Source organism: Gracilinanus agilis, chromosome 3, assembly GCF_016433145.1.
Source record: "Gracilinanus agilis isolate LMUSP501 chromosome 3, AgileGrace, whole genome shotgun sequence".
NCBI lineage: Eukaryota > Metazoa > Chordata > Mammalia > Didelphimorphia > Didelphidae > Gracilinanus > Gracilinanus agilis.
The window spans coordinates 650,160,473-650,177,367 of record NC_058132.1 but is presented as its reverse complement, the minus strand read 5'-3'; the positions used below and the strand labels follow the sequence as shown (position 1 = coordinate 650,177,367).

Below are 16,895 nucleotides of genomic sequence, written 5' to 3'. Positions count from 1 at the left end.
GGGGCCGGGGCGGGCGTATGGCGCGTGGGGGCGGGGCCTGGGGCGTGGGGGGCGGGGCGGGGGTTCCTGTCTGGTGTGCTAATGTGTACCTTTGGGGGAGGACCGAGGAGCAACAGTGGCTGGCCGGGGCGGCGCCACTTGTGCCGGTGGATGTTTTTCCAGTTCAGGATGCGTGGAAGAAGAGCCTGGGCAGCTGCCCACTGTGCCCCCAGATTCATTTGCCCAGCTGGGAAGACAGGCGTGCCCGTGTGGCCTCCTCTCGGCCCTTCCGGTTTCCAGCGGTCCGGGGAAGCTCCCGGTGTGGATGCTCTCTCCTCTAAGTCAGATCCCCGCCTCTCCAGGCTCAGGGGGGCCGGCGTCCTGGAGTCCCAGCTGTGTGCCTGTAGAGACCCCCTCTCTGTGCCCACTAGAGCAAATGCAGGAGGCAGACCCCGAGACAGCCCTGCACCCACCAGGGCACGCCACCTCCCTCTGGTCCTCAGAGTTAAAAAAGACCCCAGAGGCCGGGGGGGGGGGGGGGGGGCCTCCCATCCCTGGCCAAGAGCCTGCCTCACGCCCTTTTCAAGTGCTGGGTCCTGCGGCTGGTGCTCAGAGACTCCGGAGGCGTCCTCCATTGGTCAGGACAGAGGCCCAGTGGCCTCCTTGGGTGACCCATCAGGAAAATGGGAAAGCTTGTCCTTGGGTGCAGCCTTTGTAAGGAAAGGGCTTTGGGACCGGCAGAGCTCTAAGGAAACACCAGGGATTCCCACCAAGATGACAGAGTGGAATCCAGCTTTCTGCCCAACAAGCATAACCCCCCCCCCCAGACCACTCCCAGGGCTCACCCATCACCCCCACCAAGTCCAGTCCAATCAATAAGCATTTATCAAGGATGGGGGAGGGGTAAGGGGTCACCTTACACTCAAGGGGGCAGCTGGGTGGCTCAGTGAATTAAGAGCCAAGGTGAAGGACAGGAGGTCCTGGGTTCAAATGTGTCTTCAGACACTTCCTAGCTAGGTGACCCTGGGCAAGTCACTTAACCTGTGTTGCCTAGCCCTTATGGCTCCTCTCCTGCTTTGAAACCAATACACAGTATGGATTCTAAAATGAGAGGGAAAGGTGTTCACACACACACACACACACACACACACACACACACACACTCGTGTAAGGAAACCCAAGCAGCAGAGGACATAAGAATGGTGAGGAGTGTGTTGATGACGATGGACAGAGGCAGAGACAGCACTGGCATCCCAGGATGCCAGAGACGGTAGACAGAACAAGGCCAGAAGGCTGCCAGGCTGCCACTAGAAGCCAGAATAGCTCTGCTGGGAGAGCGTCAGGCTCACCATCTCCAAGGTCCCTGGTTCAGTTCTGGGTCTCGCCATTTGGGGAATATTTTAGACGGTGCGGCAGAGTGGAGAGAGCCCTGGCTACGAGAGCTCAGGCACTTTAAAGACAGGACCGCCACCAGGGGATTTCTTTATTAGAGCCCCCAAGTGGGGGACAGGCACGGGATCACCACTGGCGATTCATAAGCCAATTAAAGACCATTCATGGGCTCTTAGGCGGGCATTAAGAGAGAGGAAACCTCACCTAGTGTAAGGGGGGAAAAGGGATTTTTGGGGTTCAATCTATTAAAAGATGGTCACCAGAGGATTGAACTATTATCCATCCTCAATTAAGAATAATCTCGAGTCAAAATTGACTTTTATGGAAGTTTATTTACAATTAAGGTGAGAGGAAATGAGGAAATAAGAATCTAACCCAACAGGTAATTTACTACGATCCTCTAATTAATCCAGGTAGATCTAATTAACCCTCAGCCAGACGGCCAGAGGCCAGAGGTGGATGGAGCAAACTTCATTCACCGAGTCTATAAAAGAAATTTCTTAAGAGAAGTTCAGGAAGATTCAGTCAGTCTTTAAACTCGCCACGTGGAATTCAGAGATGTTGAAAGCCATCTCGCCAGGGGCTCAGCGCTCAGACACTCCTCCACAAACTGGAAAAGGTCCGACACCAGCCACCCTCTTTGGCCGAAAACCTCTCACTCACTCCACTCCCTCTTTTAAAGGGGTCGCTTATGCGTCACTTCCAGTGCCTTCCCCTAGCCTGTGTGTCCAATCACAATAGATGATTCTCATAGTCCCACCCAAGGGGCGGGTCAGTCAATTCTGATTCGTCACCCGCTCTAGTGCACGTGGGTTAGGACCTCCCAGAATTGGAGGCGCTCTCACCTTTGGTGATTAAATCTAAAGATGGGCAGTGCAGACTTCATCTAATGATCACACTAGACAGGCCACACACGGGATAAACAGGGGGCACTGACCACCAGGACAGGGACCAAGCGTGGAGGGGCCTGGGGCTACTGAGCCGGAAGGAGAGACTCCGGGAAAGAGGCCGAGTCCTAGCCACCATGTTCAAGTATTGGACCGTCTGTCGTGTGGAAGAGGGAAGAGCCTCGTCCTGCCTGGCCCCAGAGGGCAGAACCGAGAGAGACGAGGCGAAGGTGGCGAGCTCCCTCTCCTCTGACCTCTCCAAGCGGCAGTTGGACATCCACTCGGCACAGAGGCTTGAAAAGGAATTCGAGCTTAGAGACGAGTTGGACTAAACAGCCTCCACGGAGCCTTCTTCCCAGTGTAAGGCTCTGAGTCGATGCACAAAATAGCAGTAGTCAGCCTCATCCCCCAGCATGCCCCAAGAAGCCGAAATAGCTCAGTCGGAAGAGCGTTAGATTGAAGATCTTGAAGGTCCCTGGTTCGATTCCGGGTTTCGGCATTTGGGGAATATTTTAGCCAGTCCGGTCCAGCTATGAGATCTGGGGAACTCCTGGAATCGTGTCCGGCCTCCGTTTTCTTGCACGTTAAAATTAGGGAGTATTCTAGCACCTTCTCAGCCACGGGGTCACGGGCAAGATTAAAGGAGAATGACAAGCCTTGAGGTGCTCTAGGATCCTTAGTGGAAGGGCCCCTGGGTAGAGGGAAGGCTCGGGGGCTCCTGGGATGCAGCAGAAGGGCAGAGAGATGGTGCAGCTTGCATCTGCCGTGGAACCACTGGGTCGTGCCCAAGACTTTGGTGGCGTGAACTTTCCTTTCCAGGCCTCCTAGAGCTGAGGTGCTACCACCAAAGAAGAGGAAGAGGAAGAAGAGGGCCTCTAGAATATCTAGGTGCATGCAGCTGGGAGCCGAAATAGCTCAGCTGGGAGAGCGTTAGACTGAAGATCTAAAGGTCCCTGGTTCGATCCCGGGTTTCGGCATCTGGGGAATATTTTGGGCGGTGGATTGAGCCTGGGACCTGGGTTCAAATCTGGCCTCTCGTGACCTCGATGAGGTGGGGGAGGGCCATTTGGAGCAGGCTCCCTTTAGGGTCCCCCAATGCTTTTATTCTGGGGATGTTCTGATGGCTCTGAGCATTTCCTGGATTCTCCCACCTCAGCCTTCTACCCCCGATGCTGGGTGATTTCTCTTTGGCTCGTCCTCACTAGGGCCCCCAGCCCCACGCAGACCAGTGGAGGGCAGCGAAGCCTCCAGTCCGGAGGTGCCCGTAGCCCCCACCTCCTCAGATCTAGGCAGCTGATCTGGGTCCCCGGGCCAAGTTGCAGGGGGGGAGGCAGGGGAACATGATGCCTAACGGTGAGAAGACAATCTGGGTTCTTTCCGACCTGACTGTAACCTGAGAGGAGGTGGCTGGCGGTCAGCCAGCTCCTGGCAGACCATCTGTCTCATTGGAATTTTGCTAGCAACTCATGGTATAAAAGAGAGCCACAAGTTCTGAGTTCCAAACCCCCTTTTGCCCCTTGCTAGCTGTGTGACCCTGGGCAAGTCATTTGACCTGTATGAAATGAGAAGTTTGGACTTGATGGCCTCAGAGGCTGCTTCTAGCTCTATATAAAAGAGTAAAAGGAGGGGCAGGACCAGTGTAAATTAATAAGGCTTCCACACGGCTGAGGGAGGCCTGGGAAGAGAGTGGGGGAGGGGGAGATCCTTTGCAATGTAGTCAGGGGACCTGGGTTCAAATCACTCTTCTGATCATTGCTAGCTCCATGACCTTGGGTAAGTCCCTCAGCCTCACTGATCCTCAGCTTCCTTCTCTGCAAAATGAGGGCATTAGACTATCTGAAGTACACAAGGTTCGGGCGGTGAACCCAAGTTTTCACGGAAGCAAGCAGAATCCTGAGAACAGTGTAGACGATCACATCAGAAGAGATGGCTTGTGAAGCCCTGCCAATGCTGGCTAGTAGCAATAGTGAGGGCAGCTGGTGGGGGTGGGAGCCGTAGTGTAGAGAATGCTGGCGTGGAGTCAGGGAGATTCACTCATCTTCCTGAGTTCAAATCTGGTCTCAGACAGCTATTAGCTGTGTGACCCTGGGTAAGTCACTTAACGCTATCTGCCTCAGTTTCCTCATCTGTAAAATTAGTTGGAGAAGGGAATGGCGAACCACTCCACGATCTTTGCCAAGAAGAGTCAGACAACTGAAATGACTGAACAACCAAAGCAATCACATTTACAAAGAGCTTCAAGGCTGGCAACACACTTCACAAATATCCCCTTTTGCATGATTATTGCTTCCATTTCACAGTTGAGAAAACTGAAGCAGACAGAAAGGAAATGACTTGCCCAGGGTCATACAAAGAGTAAGCATCTAAGGCTGAATTTGAACTCAAATCTTTGGGATGCCGGGACCTGTGTTCTCCCATGGTACCACCTGGCAGGCTGTTGACACCGACCAGCATGATGGCCGACCCTGATCCCAAAGCTTGTTCCCTGGAAATAAAATGGAAATCAAAGAAGAGGGCAAACAGGAAATAAAGACTTCACTGTCTCCTTGCCTTGCTGGGATATTAAACCTTTATTGTCAAGTGTCCGGAGTCCCTCCATCACCCAGGCAGCCACTAGAGGGCGAGTCACTACAATCCATCGGGTTCTCTTCGGGTTTGAAGGTTCACTAAGCCATTACTCGAGGCCCCCGTGTCACCCCGTGTTAAAGATGAGGCTTCCCTGGAGACTGGCAGAGACTCGCCCAGGGCTACACTTCTAGGAAGTCTGTAAGGAAGGATTGGAAGCCTCGTGTGTAATTAGAATTGGGTGCCCCAGGACTCCGTTTCCCAGAATCCCACTTTCGTGCTCACCTTACGTCCTTATGTTTTGGAGATAAAGTTTCTGTAGCCCCTCCTCCTCCTCTCACGTGGTTGGGGAAACTCTTTACTCAGGCTGTCACTTTCCTCTACTTCAAGTGATTATTAATAAATCTTAGAAAATCTAATACTTGCACTTATTGGATATTAATTTAAATCTAACATGAGGATGCTCTGTGGTGCACCACCCTGCCTCAAGGATCCAAAGACCCTTCAGTTCTGCCCCCAGCCATGCCACCCATTCCTGCCACCTAGAACCCCATTGGCCTTTTGTTGGGTGTTATGAGTAAGATTAGATTAGCTAGTTATTAGGTATTGATTATATATTGATTAGGAAGTACCTAGCAGGAAGGAGCTGGAGCTGGGAATTCCAGGTTGGAATGAAGGAGGAGGAAGTCTATCTGTGTTCTGTGTGTGGACTCCATTAGTGGTAGGCAAAAACTGTTGCCAGCCTGGGAGACCTCAGAGCAAAGGACACCTTGCATCCTGTTTCCCCCTGCATCCTGTGTGGTGTGGCATCTAAAAAGGACAAGATCTACAAAGCCAAGAGAAGAGGTGAAATTGGAGTTCTGGCGGACAGTGCTCCAAGCAAACCCCTTACTGCTTGGTTCCTGAGACAATGTAGCTCCTGGCATCCAGACATCATCAGTGGATTGCAGTGAGAAATCCCAAAGCCACAAAAGCCCCAGCTGTACTCAAGCCTGGCAGCTTCCAGGTGTGAGGCAGAAACCCAGAGACCCCAGTATATCTCCTTGGGCCCTGTTAGTTAGATAGCTTAGATTAGTGTAGTTGAATAAGTCCTTCCCTGTCCCTTTGGATTTTGTTATTGGGTGTTAAGATTTTAGAGTAGTCATTCCTATCCCTCCTTTTAGTTGTTTCTAATTAAAACCCAATTTCACCTTGTTACCTTGTCAGTTAATTAGGCCTCTGGCCAGAGTGACAGTTGGCTGTTATTTTTCCAGTTGGGAGTGGTGTAGCTGTACAAGACTTCAGTGATCAGTTTTAGTCTCTCTTACATCCCAGAGAGTGTTCCCACAAACCCCATAGTTGATTTTTAATATCCCTGGTGACCCCATTACTTATATTTTCCTACATGGGGCCCCAGGGTTGCTGTAAGTGGCACTTGCTCCCCTCAGACTATCTGGACTCTATCAAAGAGTGCCCAGGGTCACATAGCTAGGAAGTATCTGAGGCCAGATTGGAACCCAGAACCTCCGGTCTCTAGGCCTGGTTCTCCATCCACTGAGCTACCCAGCTGCCCCCCTGCCTCTCTCTTCTTGATCCTAATCAATAAGTCTAGGTAGGAGGGGGGGAAAGCCCAGTTCACTGGCTGTGCCTGACAGTTACACTTCATTCTGCTGCCGCTGCTCTGCTGGGAGATGAGAGACTGGAATGATTTCCTCACCCAAACTGGCTTGTGGTGCTCATGTTAACCTGGATTGACGCCTCCTAAAGTTCCCGGGTAGACGTCCCTGTGGTATGCAGAGGGCCCTCCTGTGGCAGCTAAAAAGTAGCTCGGGCAGCTCTTACCCAGGTACGTGGCTCCGGCCCAGGAACAAGCCAGACGAAGCACTGAAAGACGAGGTTGGATGTTTTAACTTCGATTCTCCAATAATAATAACAGCAGCAGTAACTGACGCTGGAAAAGCTCTTACTACCATTTTGCAAAGCACTTTACACATGATTTCATTCTGTTCTCACAACAATCCTGGGAGGGAAGCGCCATTATTATACTCGTTTTACAAATGAGGAAATCGAGTGGATTCCATTCTACACTCAGCTGTTTCCTAGTCAACGAACATCACCTTTTTTCTTCCTGTTTACTGCTATAAAACGGGGGGAGGGGAGACAGAGACAGAGACAGAGAGATGGGGGGAGAGGGAGAGACAGAGAGAGACAGAGAGACAGAGAGAGAGAGAGATGGGGGAAGAGGAAGAGACAAAAAGAGACAGAGAGAGACACACACACACACAGAAAGAGACAGACAGACAGAGACAGAGAGAAACAGACAGAGAGAGAGATGAGGAAGAGGGAGAGACAGAGAGAGATGGGGGGAGAGAGATGGAAGAGAGAGGGGGGAGAGGGAGAGACAGAGAGAGACACACAGAGATAGAGAAAAAGAGAGAGACAGAGACAGAGAGAGATGGGAGAGACAGAAAGACACACACAGAGGAAGAGAGATGGGAGAGACGGAGAGAGATGGGGGCGGGGGGAGAGAGAGAGAGCACTCACAGGAATATTTGAGTGCCTTTGGGACCTTTCCTTCTCTCTTTGACAGCTCCCCCATCTGTAGAATAAGAAGGTTGGGCAAGATGGTCTCTGAGGTCCTTTCTAGGTCTGTGCCCAGGTGGCCTTCTTGGGGCACACGTGCCTAGCAATGGGATCTCTGCATGACCCATAATGTTCATCTAGCCCAGCATGATGGATCTGGCTGGCCTTGGGGTCACAAAGACCCGGCTTCCATTCTTAGGGCTGGTCACCTCAGTGCTTCCTCCATAACATCTTGAAGACAGCAAGCCACACGTGCGTCTCTGGGGAGGGCACTCCCACTCCAGCCTCTCTCTCCACTGCTGAAAATTGCAAGAGGAAAGAAAAGAGGAGGTTGTCTCTTTAATAGCGACCAGCAGAGGGATTCCCCACTCGCTGCTCCTTTTCTCTGACACTCCCATGGTACTGTTAGCACTCTTTGGACCTCTTAGGGCAGGGGTCCGCAACGTATGGCTCTTTCTGCAGGAGCCATAAAGTCCATTTTTTTTCAGGCGCTGTTACAGGAGCGGCACTGTGAGCACTGCACGGCTCTCACGAAATGACATTTTAAAAAATGTGGCGTTTAGGGCTCTCATAGCCAAAAAGGTTGCCGACCCCTGCCTTAGGGGCTTCGGCCTGGTTGCATTGGGAGGGGAGGAGGGCACAAGTCATCCTGGGTTGCTTCCTGGCTGCAGCCAACCTTTCCTCAACATTCTTGCAAAAGGGAAAATCTCAGGCAAGGGGCCCTAAGGAGACCCTTCCCCACAATGAGATCTGGCCCAAAGTGGGATGGGCCGCCCCTGGAGAGAACAACGTTCTAACCTATGGAAAGCATTCTTTCTAGGCCGGCTATGTAGGCACTACTTGGAGGCTCAGTGGCTCCAAAAGGATTCCTGTCCCGGTGCCATCCAAGCTTCTGTAAGTGGCAGCAAAATGGCCAGACATTCCCAGCACGTACAGATGAGATCTTCCCAGAGGATCCGCCCAGGACATCCGAAGAAGCCAGCTCCTCCCAAAGGATGGAAGTCAACAGAGACACTGACTCTGTTTCCATTTAAAGCCTGAAATCCGCCAGGTCCTGCATGTCGGGGCGGTGGCTGAACCCGAGGCTTCTCTAGGGGCGATGAAAGTGAGAGGTGGAGCTGAGGAATCACTGGGATAACCGGGTTATTTATATAATGTTTTCTAACTCTGCAGCTCCACAGAGCAAAAGGGGCAGATTGATTTCAACCTGGCTTCGTCCTGGTGGAGAGTCCACCAGAGGTTATGTCAAATAAAGGTGGAAGGGGTTGGGGAGGCGCAGACAACCAAATAAAGGGCTGGATTCCCATCTTTTGTCCCCTTGGGCCTTCTTCCCTTTCACCTAACTCTGTCCAAACCAATCCCATTTTTTCCATTTGATTTAATACAATTTGATTCTATTTGATTCCATTCTGTTGATTTCAATTCCCAAAAGGAAATGAGTGCAAAGAGGGAGAGTAGGCGAAAGTGCTCTTGATGGAACCTCGAGGGAGAGTCCAGAGAATGAAGAGGAATAAAGGAGGACTGACCTGGGTGTCCTCCTTGAAATAGAAGGTCCAAGAGAAAGTGTCCAACACGAGCAAGGGGCCCTTGGGGCAGAGGGGACTTCCAGTCTGTTTCCCTTTGGGATAGTGCCAGTTGGGAACATTTCCTAATATCATGCCTACATCTGCCTCTTTGACAGTTCATCTCTTGGTATTTAAGGTGGATATATACGTAAGGTCAGTGTGATTCTGCTCTATTCCATTGCATCACAGAAATCTCATATTCCATTAGAACCTTCCTATCTGCTGTTCCATAAGCTCTATGTCCATCTCGGCTGAATTCACTGGCCTTCTCCACCTCATTCTGTCTTTTTCCCACCTCCACGCCTTTGTTCATACTATCCCCTTTCATGCCGATCCCTATATCAATTTGTTAAAATCCTTCTCCTTCTCCAAGGCCAAGAGCAAGGGCTGCTTCCTTCATGAAGCTTTCTCGGATGGTTCCGGCTTTCCACAATTGGCACCTTTTAGAATCCTCGATGTTATTCTGCTTCTACTGTTCAAATGTTGAGACTTCAAGAACCCTAAATCTGGAACTAGAGGGAGGTCACAGTCCCCCTAACCACCCTCCCTCATTTTAAAAACAAGGAAACTACAGACCAATCTCCCTAATGAACATAGATGCAAAAATCTTAAACAGAATACTAGCAAAAAGACTCCAGCAAGTGATCACGAGGGTTATCCATCATGATATATAAATCCCATGACAGGTGGGATTTATACCAGGAATGCAAGGATTGTTCTACATCAGGAAAACCATTCACAAAATTGACCGTATCAACAAGTTAACAAACAAAAATCACATGATTATCTTAAAAGATGCTGAAAAAGTCTTTGACAAAATACAACACCCATTCCTACTGAAAACACTAGAAAGCAAAGGAATAGAACAGGGGTCAGCAACTTATGGCTCTTTCTGCAGGAGCCATAAAGTCAATTTTCTTTCAGGCTCTGTTACAGGAGCAGCACTGTGAGCACTGTATGGCTCTCACGAAATTACATTTTAAAAAATGTGGCGTTTATGGCTCTCACGGCCAAAAAGGTTGCCAACCCCTGGAATAGAAGGACCTTTCCTAAAAGTAATAAACAGTATATATCTAAAACTGTCAACAAGCATCATCTGCAATGGGGACAAATTAGAAGCCTTCCCAATAAGATCAGGCATGAAACAAGGATGCCCATTATCACCTCTATTATTTAACATTGTACTAGAAACACTAGCAGTAGCAATTAGAAAAGAAAAAGAAATTAAAGGTATTAAAATAGGCAATGAGGAGACTAAACTGTCACTCTTTGCAAATGTTATGATGGTCTACTTAAAAAATCCTAGGGAATCAACTAAAAAGCTAGCAGAAATAATAACTTTAGCAAAGTTGCAGGATTGTGTTATTTGGAATTTTGGGGGTTCCATTGAGTGGTATTTGGGGCTCATTTGAGCCTTAAGATATTTAGATATATGACAAACTTCTTGTGGATGGTTATGGGACTTTGAAACTACATTTTCCATGATTCAACGGGTTTCTGGTTTTTGATGTGATTTGACGTGAGCTAATGTAAAGCGTAGCTTAAATTGGGAGGTCGGGCTTTAGACTGTCTCTTTTGGTACGTAGGAGAGGTGAGAGAAGGTAATGACTAATGGCGGGGGATTTGAAATAGATTTTAGCAGGTGCTTGGCCATTTCTTTATTTTACCTACATGGCCCTAATTAAAATATTACTTCTCCTTTTAATCTCAGACTCTATTATTTTTAGTTATTACAAGGATACAAAGTAAACCCACATAAATCATCAGCATTTCTATATATTTCCAACACATCACAGCAGGAAGAGTTAGAAAGAGAAACACCATTTAAAATCACCCTAGACAATATAAAATACTTAGCAATCTATTTACCAAAACAAACACAGGAATTATATGAACACAATTACAAAATGCTTTCCAAACAATTAAGACTAAATCTAAACAATTGGAAAAACATTGATTGCTCATGGGTAGGATGAGCTAACATAAGAAAAATGACCATTCTACCCAAATTAATTTACCTATTTAGTGCCATATCTATCAAACTACCAAGAATCCTTTTTACTGAATTAGAAAAAATTATAACAAAGATCATTTGGAAGATCAAAAGATCAAGAATATCAAGGGAAGTAATGGAAAAAAATGTGAAAGAAGGTGGCTTAGCAGTACCAGATATTAAGCTATACTACAAAGCAGCAGTCATCAAAACGGTATGGTACTGGCTAAGAGACAGAAGGGAGGATCAGTGGAATAGACTTGGGGTAAGTGACACCAGCAAGACAGTCTATGACAAACACAAAGAGCCCGACTTTGGGTACAAAAATCCACTATTTGACAAAAACTGCTGAGAAAATTGGAAAACAATATGGGAGAGATTAGGTTTGGATCAACATCTCACACCCCTACACCAAGATAAATTCAGAATGGGTGAATGACTTGAATATAAAGAGGGAAACTCTCAGTAAATTAGGTGAACATAGAATAGTATGCTTGTCAGATCTCTGGGAAAGGAAAGATTTTAAAACCAAGCAAGAGTTAGAAAAAATTACAAAATGTAAAATAAATAATTTTGATTACATTAAACACAAAAATATTTATAGCTGTGCTCTTTGTGGTGGCAAAAAATTGGAAAATAAGGGTATGCCCTTCAATCGGGGAATAGCTGAGCAAACTGTGGTATCTGCTGGTGATATAATATTGTATATATCCCAAGGCTGAGACTATTGAAATCTACCACTTGTTATTAAATATTATGGAATTTTTCCATGTAAACTGGAAAGACCTCCAGGAAGTGATGCAGAGTGAAAGGAGCAGAACCAGGAGAACATTGTACACAGAGACGGATACATTGTAGCACGATCAATGTAACTGACTTCGCTACTAGCAGCAACACAAGGATCCAGAGCAAGGCTGAGGGACTTATGAGAAAGAAAACTAACCACATCCAGAGGAAGAACTGTGGGAGGAGAAACACAGAAGAAAAACAACTGCTTGATCACATGGGTTGATGGGGATATGATTGGGGATGTAGACTCTAAACGATAACTCTAGCCCAACTATCAATAAATAGAATTAGGTCTTAATCAATGATACATGTAAAATCCAGTGGAATTGTGTGTCAGCTACGGGGGGGGGGGAGGTTGGGGAAGAGGGAAAGAACATGAAACATGTAACTGAGAAAATATTCAAAATAAAAATAAAAAAGGGAAAAAATAGAATAAATTTAAAAAAAGAAACCAAGGCACATTATTAAGTGGCTTAGGCTCATAGGAATGTGCATTTTAGCGTTAGGAGGAACCTCTAAAACTGCCTGGTCAGAGCCTTTCATTTTACAGATGAAGAAACTAGGCCTGGAGAGAGCAGAAGGATTTATTGATCATAGGTCAGAGTAGAAGAGACCTCTGATGCCATCTAGCTCCTCCCCATCTCATTTTACAGAAAGGAAGCTGAGGCTCAGAGTTTGCCCAGGGTCATAGAAATAGTAAACATCAGAAATAAGACTTGTGACTAAATCTAAGGCTCTTCCAACGTGTCTCTTAATGGATCTTAACTGGGTCCTAGGTTGAGAACTGGCTGGGCCCGTCGAGGCCTTGGGGTCCGATTCCTTCATTTTCCAGGGGATGAAAGGCCTTGCTCAAGGTCACACAACTGATGTGTCTGAGGCAGGATCTGAACTCAGGCCTTCCCGACTCCAGGTACTGTAACCATTCTACCACCCACCCAGCTCTGTATTGTCAGGTCCTCCTGATGGATGATAAATTCCTTGAGGGCAGGACTGCCCCTTAGTGCCCCTTAGTGCCCAGACTGGTGCCACACACACACACACACACAGAGTAGGTGCTTGCATTCGCCCCATTTTCCCAAAGCTCCTCCCTCGGCTGGGTGTGTGGCTTTAAGAGTGAGCAGCCCAGCAGGAATCCGTCCAATGTCTCCCACCCCCGCTGCTCTCCCCACGGTGCCTCCGGCCCTGCTGCCCAGGCAGGCAAAGGTCTAAAAATACCCCTTCTGCGCCTGGGCCGGCAGCTTCTCCCGCTGGTCTCCAGCCAGCCTGGCCGCCCGGGCCTTTCTGAGGGCCGAGTCTCCTTGGGCTGGTAATCCGGGGACGAGATTTCTTCCGTCCTTTCTCCTTTGTGGCCCCCCCTGGCCTGTGCTGAGCACCTGTCGCTTGGGTGGACCCGGGCAGAGAAGGACGAGCTTCGAGGCAAGGCCGGGAGCCCAGAGGTAAGGCCTAGGACCAGGGTCTGGGAAGGATCCGACTGGCCGGGGAAGGCAGGCTGTCCAGCTCCAGACAGTCAGGCTGATCACGTTCAAGGGGCTCCTGGGAAGACCCCCTAGAAGCAGGCTAGAAGAAGGGGGCTCGGGCTGGAGGAGCCGGGGGAAGAGGGAAGGCACCCCCCCAAGGCCTGGCGAGGACCCAGGCCTTTATGGCTTAGGCCCCTCACGGGCCAGCCACTCTGGCCAGCCCAAGGGCATCTTTTGTCCCCTTGTCTCTTGCTTGAGGAGGGTACCACGTCCTGCTCTTAAAAACCGGGGCCAAAAACTTCTGGCCGGCTGCTGGGCTGCTCCTGCCACCCACAGGAAAGTCCCCGGGACAGGCCAGCAGGGCCCGGAGATTCAGCCCTCCCCTCTGGTGGTCATCTAAGAGGATGGTCCTGGCCTGGGGCTGCCTCCGGCTCTTGGGTTTTGTCACATAGACATTCCCTGTGTGCTAATGGCCACTTTGGAAGGTGGTATGAAAAACAACCTGAGGGGCGGCTGGGTAGCTCAGTGAATAGAGAGCCAAGCCTGGAGGAGGGAAGTCCTGGGTTCAAATGTGACACTTCCTAGCTGGGTGACCCTGGGCAAGTCCTTTAACTCCCGTTGCCCAGCCCTTAATGCTCTTCTTTTTTCTTTCTTTTTTTTTTTTTAAACCCTTAACTTCTGTGTATTGACTTATAGGTGGAAGAGTGGTCAGGGTGGGCCATGGGGGTCAAGTGACTTGCCCAGGGTCACACAGCTGGGAAGTGTCTGAGGCCGGATTTGAACCCAGGACCTCCCGTCTCTAGGCCTGGCTCTCAATCCACTGAGCTACCCAGCTGCCCCCCCTTAATGCTCTTCTGCCTTGGAACCGATACCCAGTATTGATTCCGAGATGGAAGATGAGGGTTATTTACAAAACAAACAAGAGCCAAGCCTGAGATTCAGAGGGATGGGGGCAGGTCAGCACATGGCTAAATCCGTAGGGGTGGGGGCCCCCTTTGGGAGCAGCAGCACCCATTGGGAGACCCTCCAGTTTCAGCCAGGGAGCGGTCTAAGAAGAGCCTCTGTTCCCTGCACTCTAACTTCATAAAAGGGACCTGATTCAGGAGAGGAGAATGGACAGGAGGTAAACACGGGCTAAAGGCAGCTCCCTCTGGGCTCCGTCTCTGGAGGCTCCTGGGTCAGCGGGGAGCCGGGAGCGTCCCTCGTCCGCTCTCTCGGCCTGGAGCAGAGGGTCTCAGGGCGCACCAGGGACGCCTCAGCTCTCTGGGGAGCCCGGCCCAATCGCCTCGCACAAGAACCAGTCAGCGCCTTCTGGGAAAGAGTAATGGAGCCGGGGAGAGGCAGGCCGGTCAGATGCTTCCTCTTTCCCCAGCGGAAAGGCTCATCACATTGACAGAAATAGCCGCAGGGACCGGTGAATCCATCAGGTCAGGGCTAAAGTGCTGAGTCTGGAGTCAGATGACCCGAGTTCAAATCGAATCTCAGAAGCAGACTAGCTGTGTGGCCCAGGGGGAGCCATGGAACCTCAACAAGCCTTGGGCTCATCCGAGAATGGGAATAATAACATCTCCCGCCCCAGTTTGTGGTGAGGACCTGAGGAGGCAAGGAGAGCCATGGGGGCTGTTGGTGTAGCCCTTTGGCGCCTCTAAGGAGCTTTGGAGACGGTACCTCACTGGATCCTTCCATCAGCTCTGGGGGCATCTCTGGGCTTTGCCCTCACGATCTTATCTGGTCCTCACCACAACCCTGGGAGATGGGGCCTGCTGTTATCCTCCCTCTTTTACAGATGAGGAAATGGAGGCACAGAGATCTGCCCAGAATTACTGTTAGTGTCCCAGGCAGGATTGGAATTTGGGTCTTCCTGACTTTGAGGCAGGTACTTAACAAGATGGATCCGAGATGGCACTTCTGGTGGCACCTAGTAGGGTGCGAGGCTTGCCCAGGACCTCTTACAAATTCATCACAGAGCGACCACCTAAGCAACAATCACGTCAGTTTTATAGAGGAGGAAACTGAGGCAACCAGAAGTTGGGCAGCTCCCCTAGGGCCGTCCAGTGAAGTAGAGTCTGAGGAGGGATTCGAACCCAAATCATCAGATGTCTAAACAAGCCTACTTCCTTTCCACTGAATCCTGCGGCCTCCTACAGGAAGCTTATGGGCGCCTGCGGAGATCAGCCACAGCGGCTCTGAGTGTTCTCATCGTTAGGCCCCGTTTCTCCACCTGACCCGAGCTTCTCCCCACAGCGGTGCCCTGGGGGTCCTGCCTGAGCCCCTTCTTCTCCAGGGGCCATTTCTATAACAATAAATAGTAAATAAGGAGGGCCCCTGCGGGCAGGAGCTCTGGGGTCCTTTCTCAGATGTGACGGTCCCCAGGCTCTAGAAGGCTCTAGAAGGCTCTAGAAGGCTCTAGAAGGCGAGGAGGTGACTGTGAGATCGCCTCCAGCCTTGGATCCATCCTTCTATGCGCTTCCTCTTTCCTCCTGGAAATCAGATTCCTCAACTGTAAGAGGAAGGCGTTTGATGAGATGACTTGCGAGGCTCCTGGCCAGGCTTGATGGATGATTCTCTGGCCCCGAGTCTACCTTAGGTTCAAGGCGCTTGACCTTTCCTTGCCTCAGTTTCTCGCTTTATAAAAGGAGGGGGTTGGGCTAAATGGCCTCCGGGGTCCCCCTCGCTCAAATGTCCTTCTTTCTCCATTTGCCCATTTCCCCTCCCCGCAGCAGCCATTCTGCTTTGCTCTGGGGCCCAGAAGGAGGGGGATGGGGCGGGGCGGGGGCGGGGAGCAGAGCCCCCCCCCCCTTCCCGGGACTGTGGCGGGGCCTCGGTGTTGATTCCTCTGATCTTCCCGCGCAGGTGGTGATCGGGAAAGGGCGCACGCGCGATCCTCTCGTGGAGAGGCCGGGCCGCCCGAGCCATGGTGAGGAACGTGGACGACCTCGACTTCTGCCTCCCGTCCCACGCCCAGGACGTGCTGGACGGGCTGCGGGCCCTCCGCGCGCACCCCAAGCTGGCCGACGTGACGCTGCGGGTGGGCAGCCGGGCGTTCCGGTGCCACCGCAGCCTGCTGGCGCTGTGCAGCCCCTACTTCCACGCCATGTTCGCGGGGGACTTCTCCGAGGGCCTCGCGGCGCAGGTGGAGCTGGCGGACGTGGAGCCGGCCGCCGTGGGGCTGCTGCTGGACTTCGCGTACGCCGGCAAGCTCACCATCAACCAGGACAACGTGGAGGCGCTCACGCGCACCGCCAACCGGCTGCACTTCCCGGCCGTGCAGAAGGCGTGCAGCCGCTACCTGCAGCAGCAGCTCCACCCCACCAACTGCCTGGGCATCTGCGAGTTCGCCGAGCGCCACGGCTGCCCGGAGGTGGCCGCCAAGGCCTGGGCCTTCCTGCGGGAGAACTTCGAGGCCGTGGCCCGCGAGGAGGAGTTCCTGCAGCTGCCCAAGGAGCGCCTGGCCGCCTACCTGGCCAGCGAGCTGCTGCAGGTGCGCGCCGAGCAGAGCCGGGCCGAGGCCCTGCTCCGCTGGGTGAGGCACGAGCCCGAGGCCCGGACCCGCCACCTGCCCGAGCTGCTGGGCCTCGTGCACCTGGCGGCCCTCCCGGACCAGTTCCGGCAGCACCTCCTCTCCGCCGAGCCTTTGATTCGGGCTTCCGAGGCTTGCCAGGCGGTGATCTCTCAGCACCAGAGCCCGGTCAGTGGTGAGGGTGGG

At 51.2% G+C, this 16,895-nt stretch overlaps 2 protein-coding genes and 2 non-coding genes across 4 annotated transcripts in view; all 4 read left to right on the top strand.

The window, feature by feature from the left end:
- ESPNL (espin like) overlaps positions 1-2,590 on the top strand; it is a 25,580-nt gene extending 22,990 nt beyond the window's left edge. Inside the window, exon 5 of the mRNA XM_044669521.1 lies at positions 2,298-2,590. Coding sequence (XP_044525456.1) covers positions 2,298-2,590 — 293 coding nt within the window. The remainder of the gene's footprint in view (positions 1-2,297) is intronic.
- A 93-nt stretch (positions 2,591-2,683) lies between these two features.
- TRNAF-GAA lies at positions 2,684-2,757 on the top strand. Its single transcript has one exon. It is a non-coding gene; the product is annotated as a tRNA-Phe (tRNA).
- Positions 2,758-3,162: 405 nt separating this feature from the next.
- TRNAF-GAA lies at positions 3,163-3,235 on the top strand. The gene has a single exon. It is a non-coding gene; the product is annotated as a tRNA-Phe (tRNA).
- A 12,868-nt stretch (positions 3,236-16,103) lies between these two features.
- KLHL30 (kelch like family member 30) overlaps positions 16,104-16,895 on the top strand; it is an 11,769-nt gene continuing 10,977 nt past the window's right edge. Inside the window, exon 1 of the mRNA XM_044667678.1 lies at positions 16,104-16,881. Coding sequence (XP_044523613.1) covers positions 16,104-16,881 — 778 coding nt within the window. The remainder of the gene's footprint in view (positions 16,882-16,895) is intronic.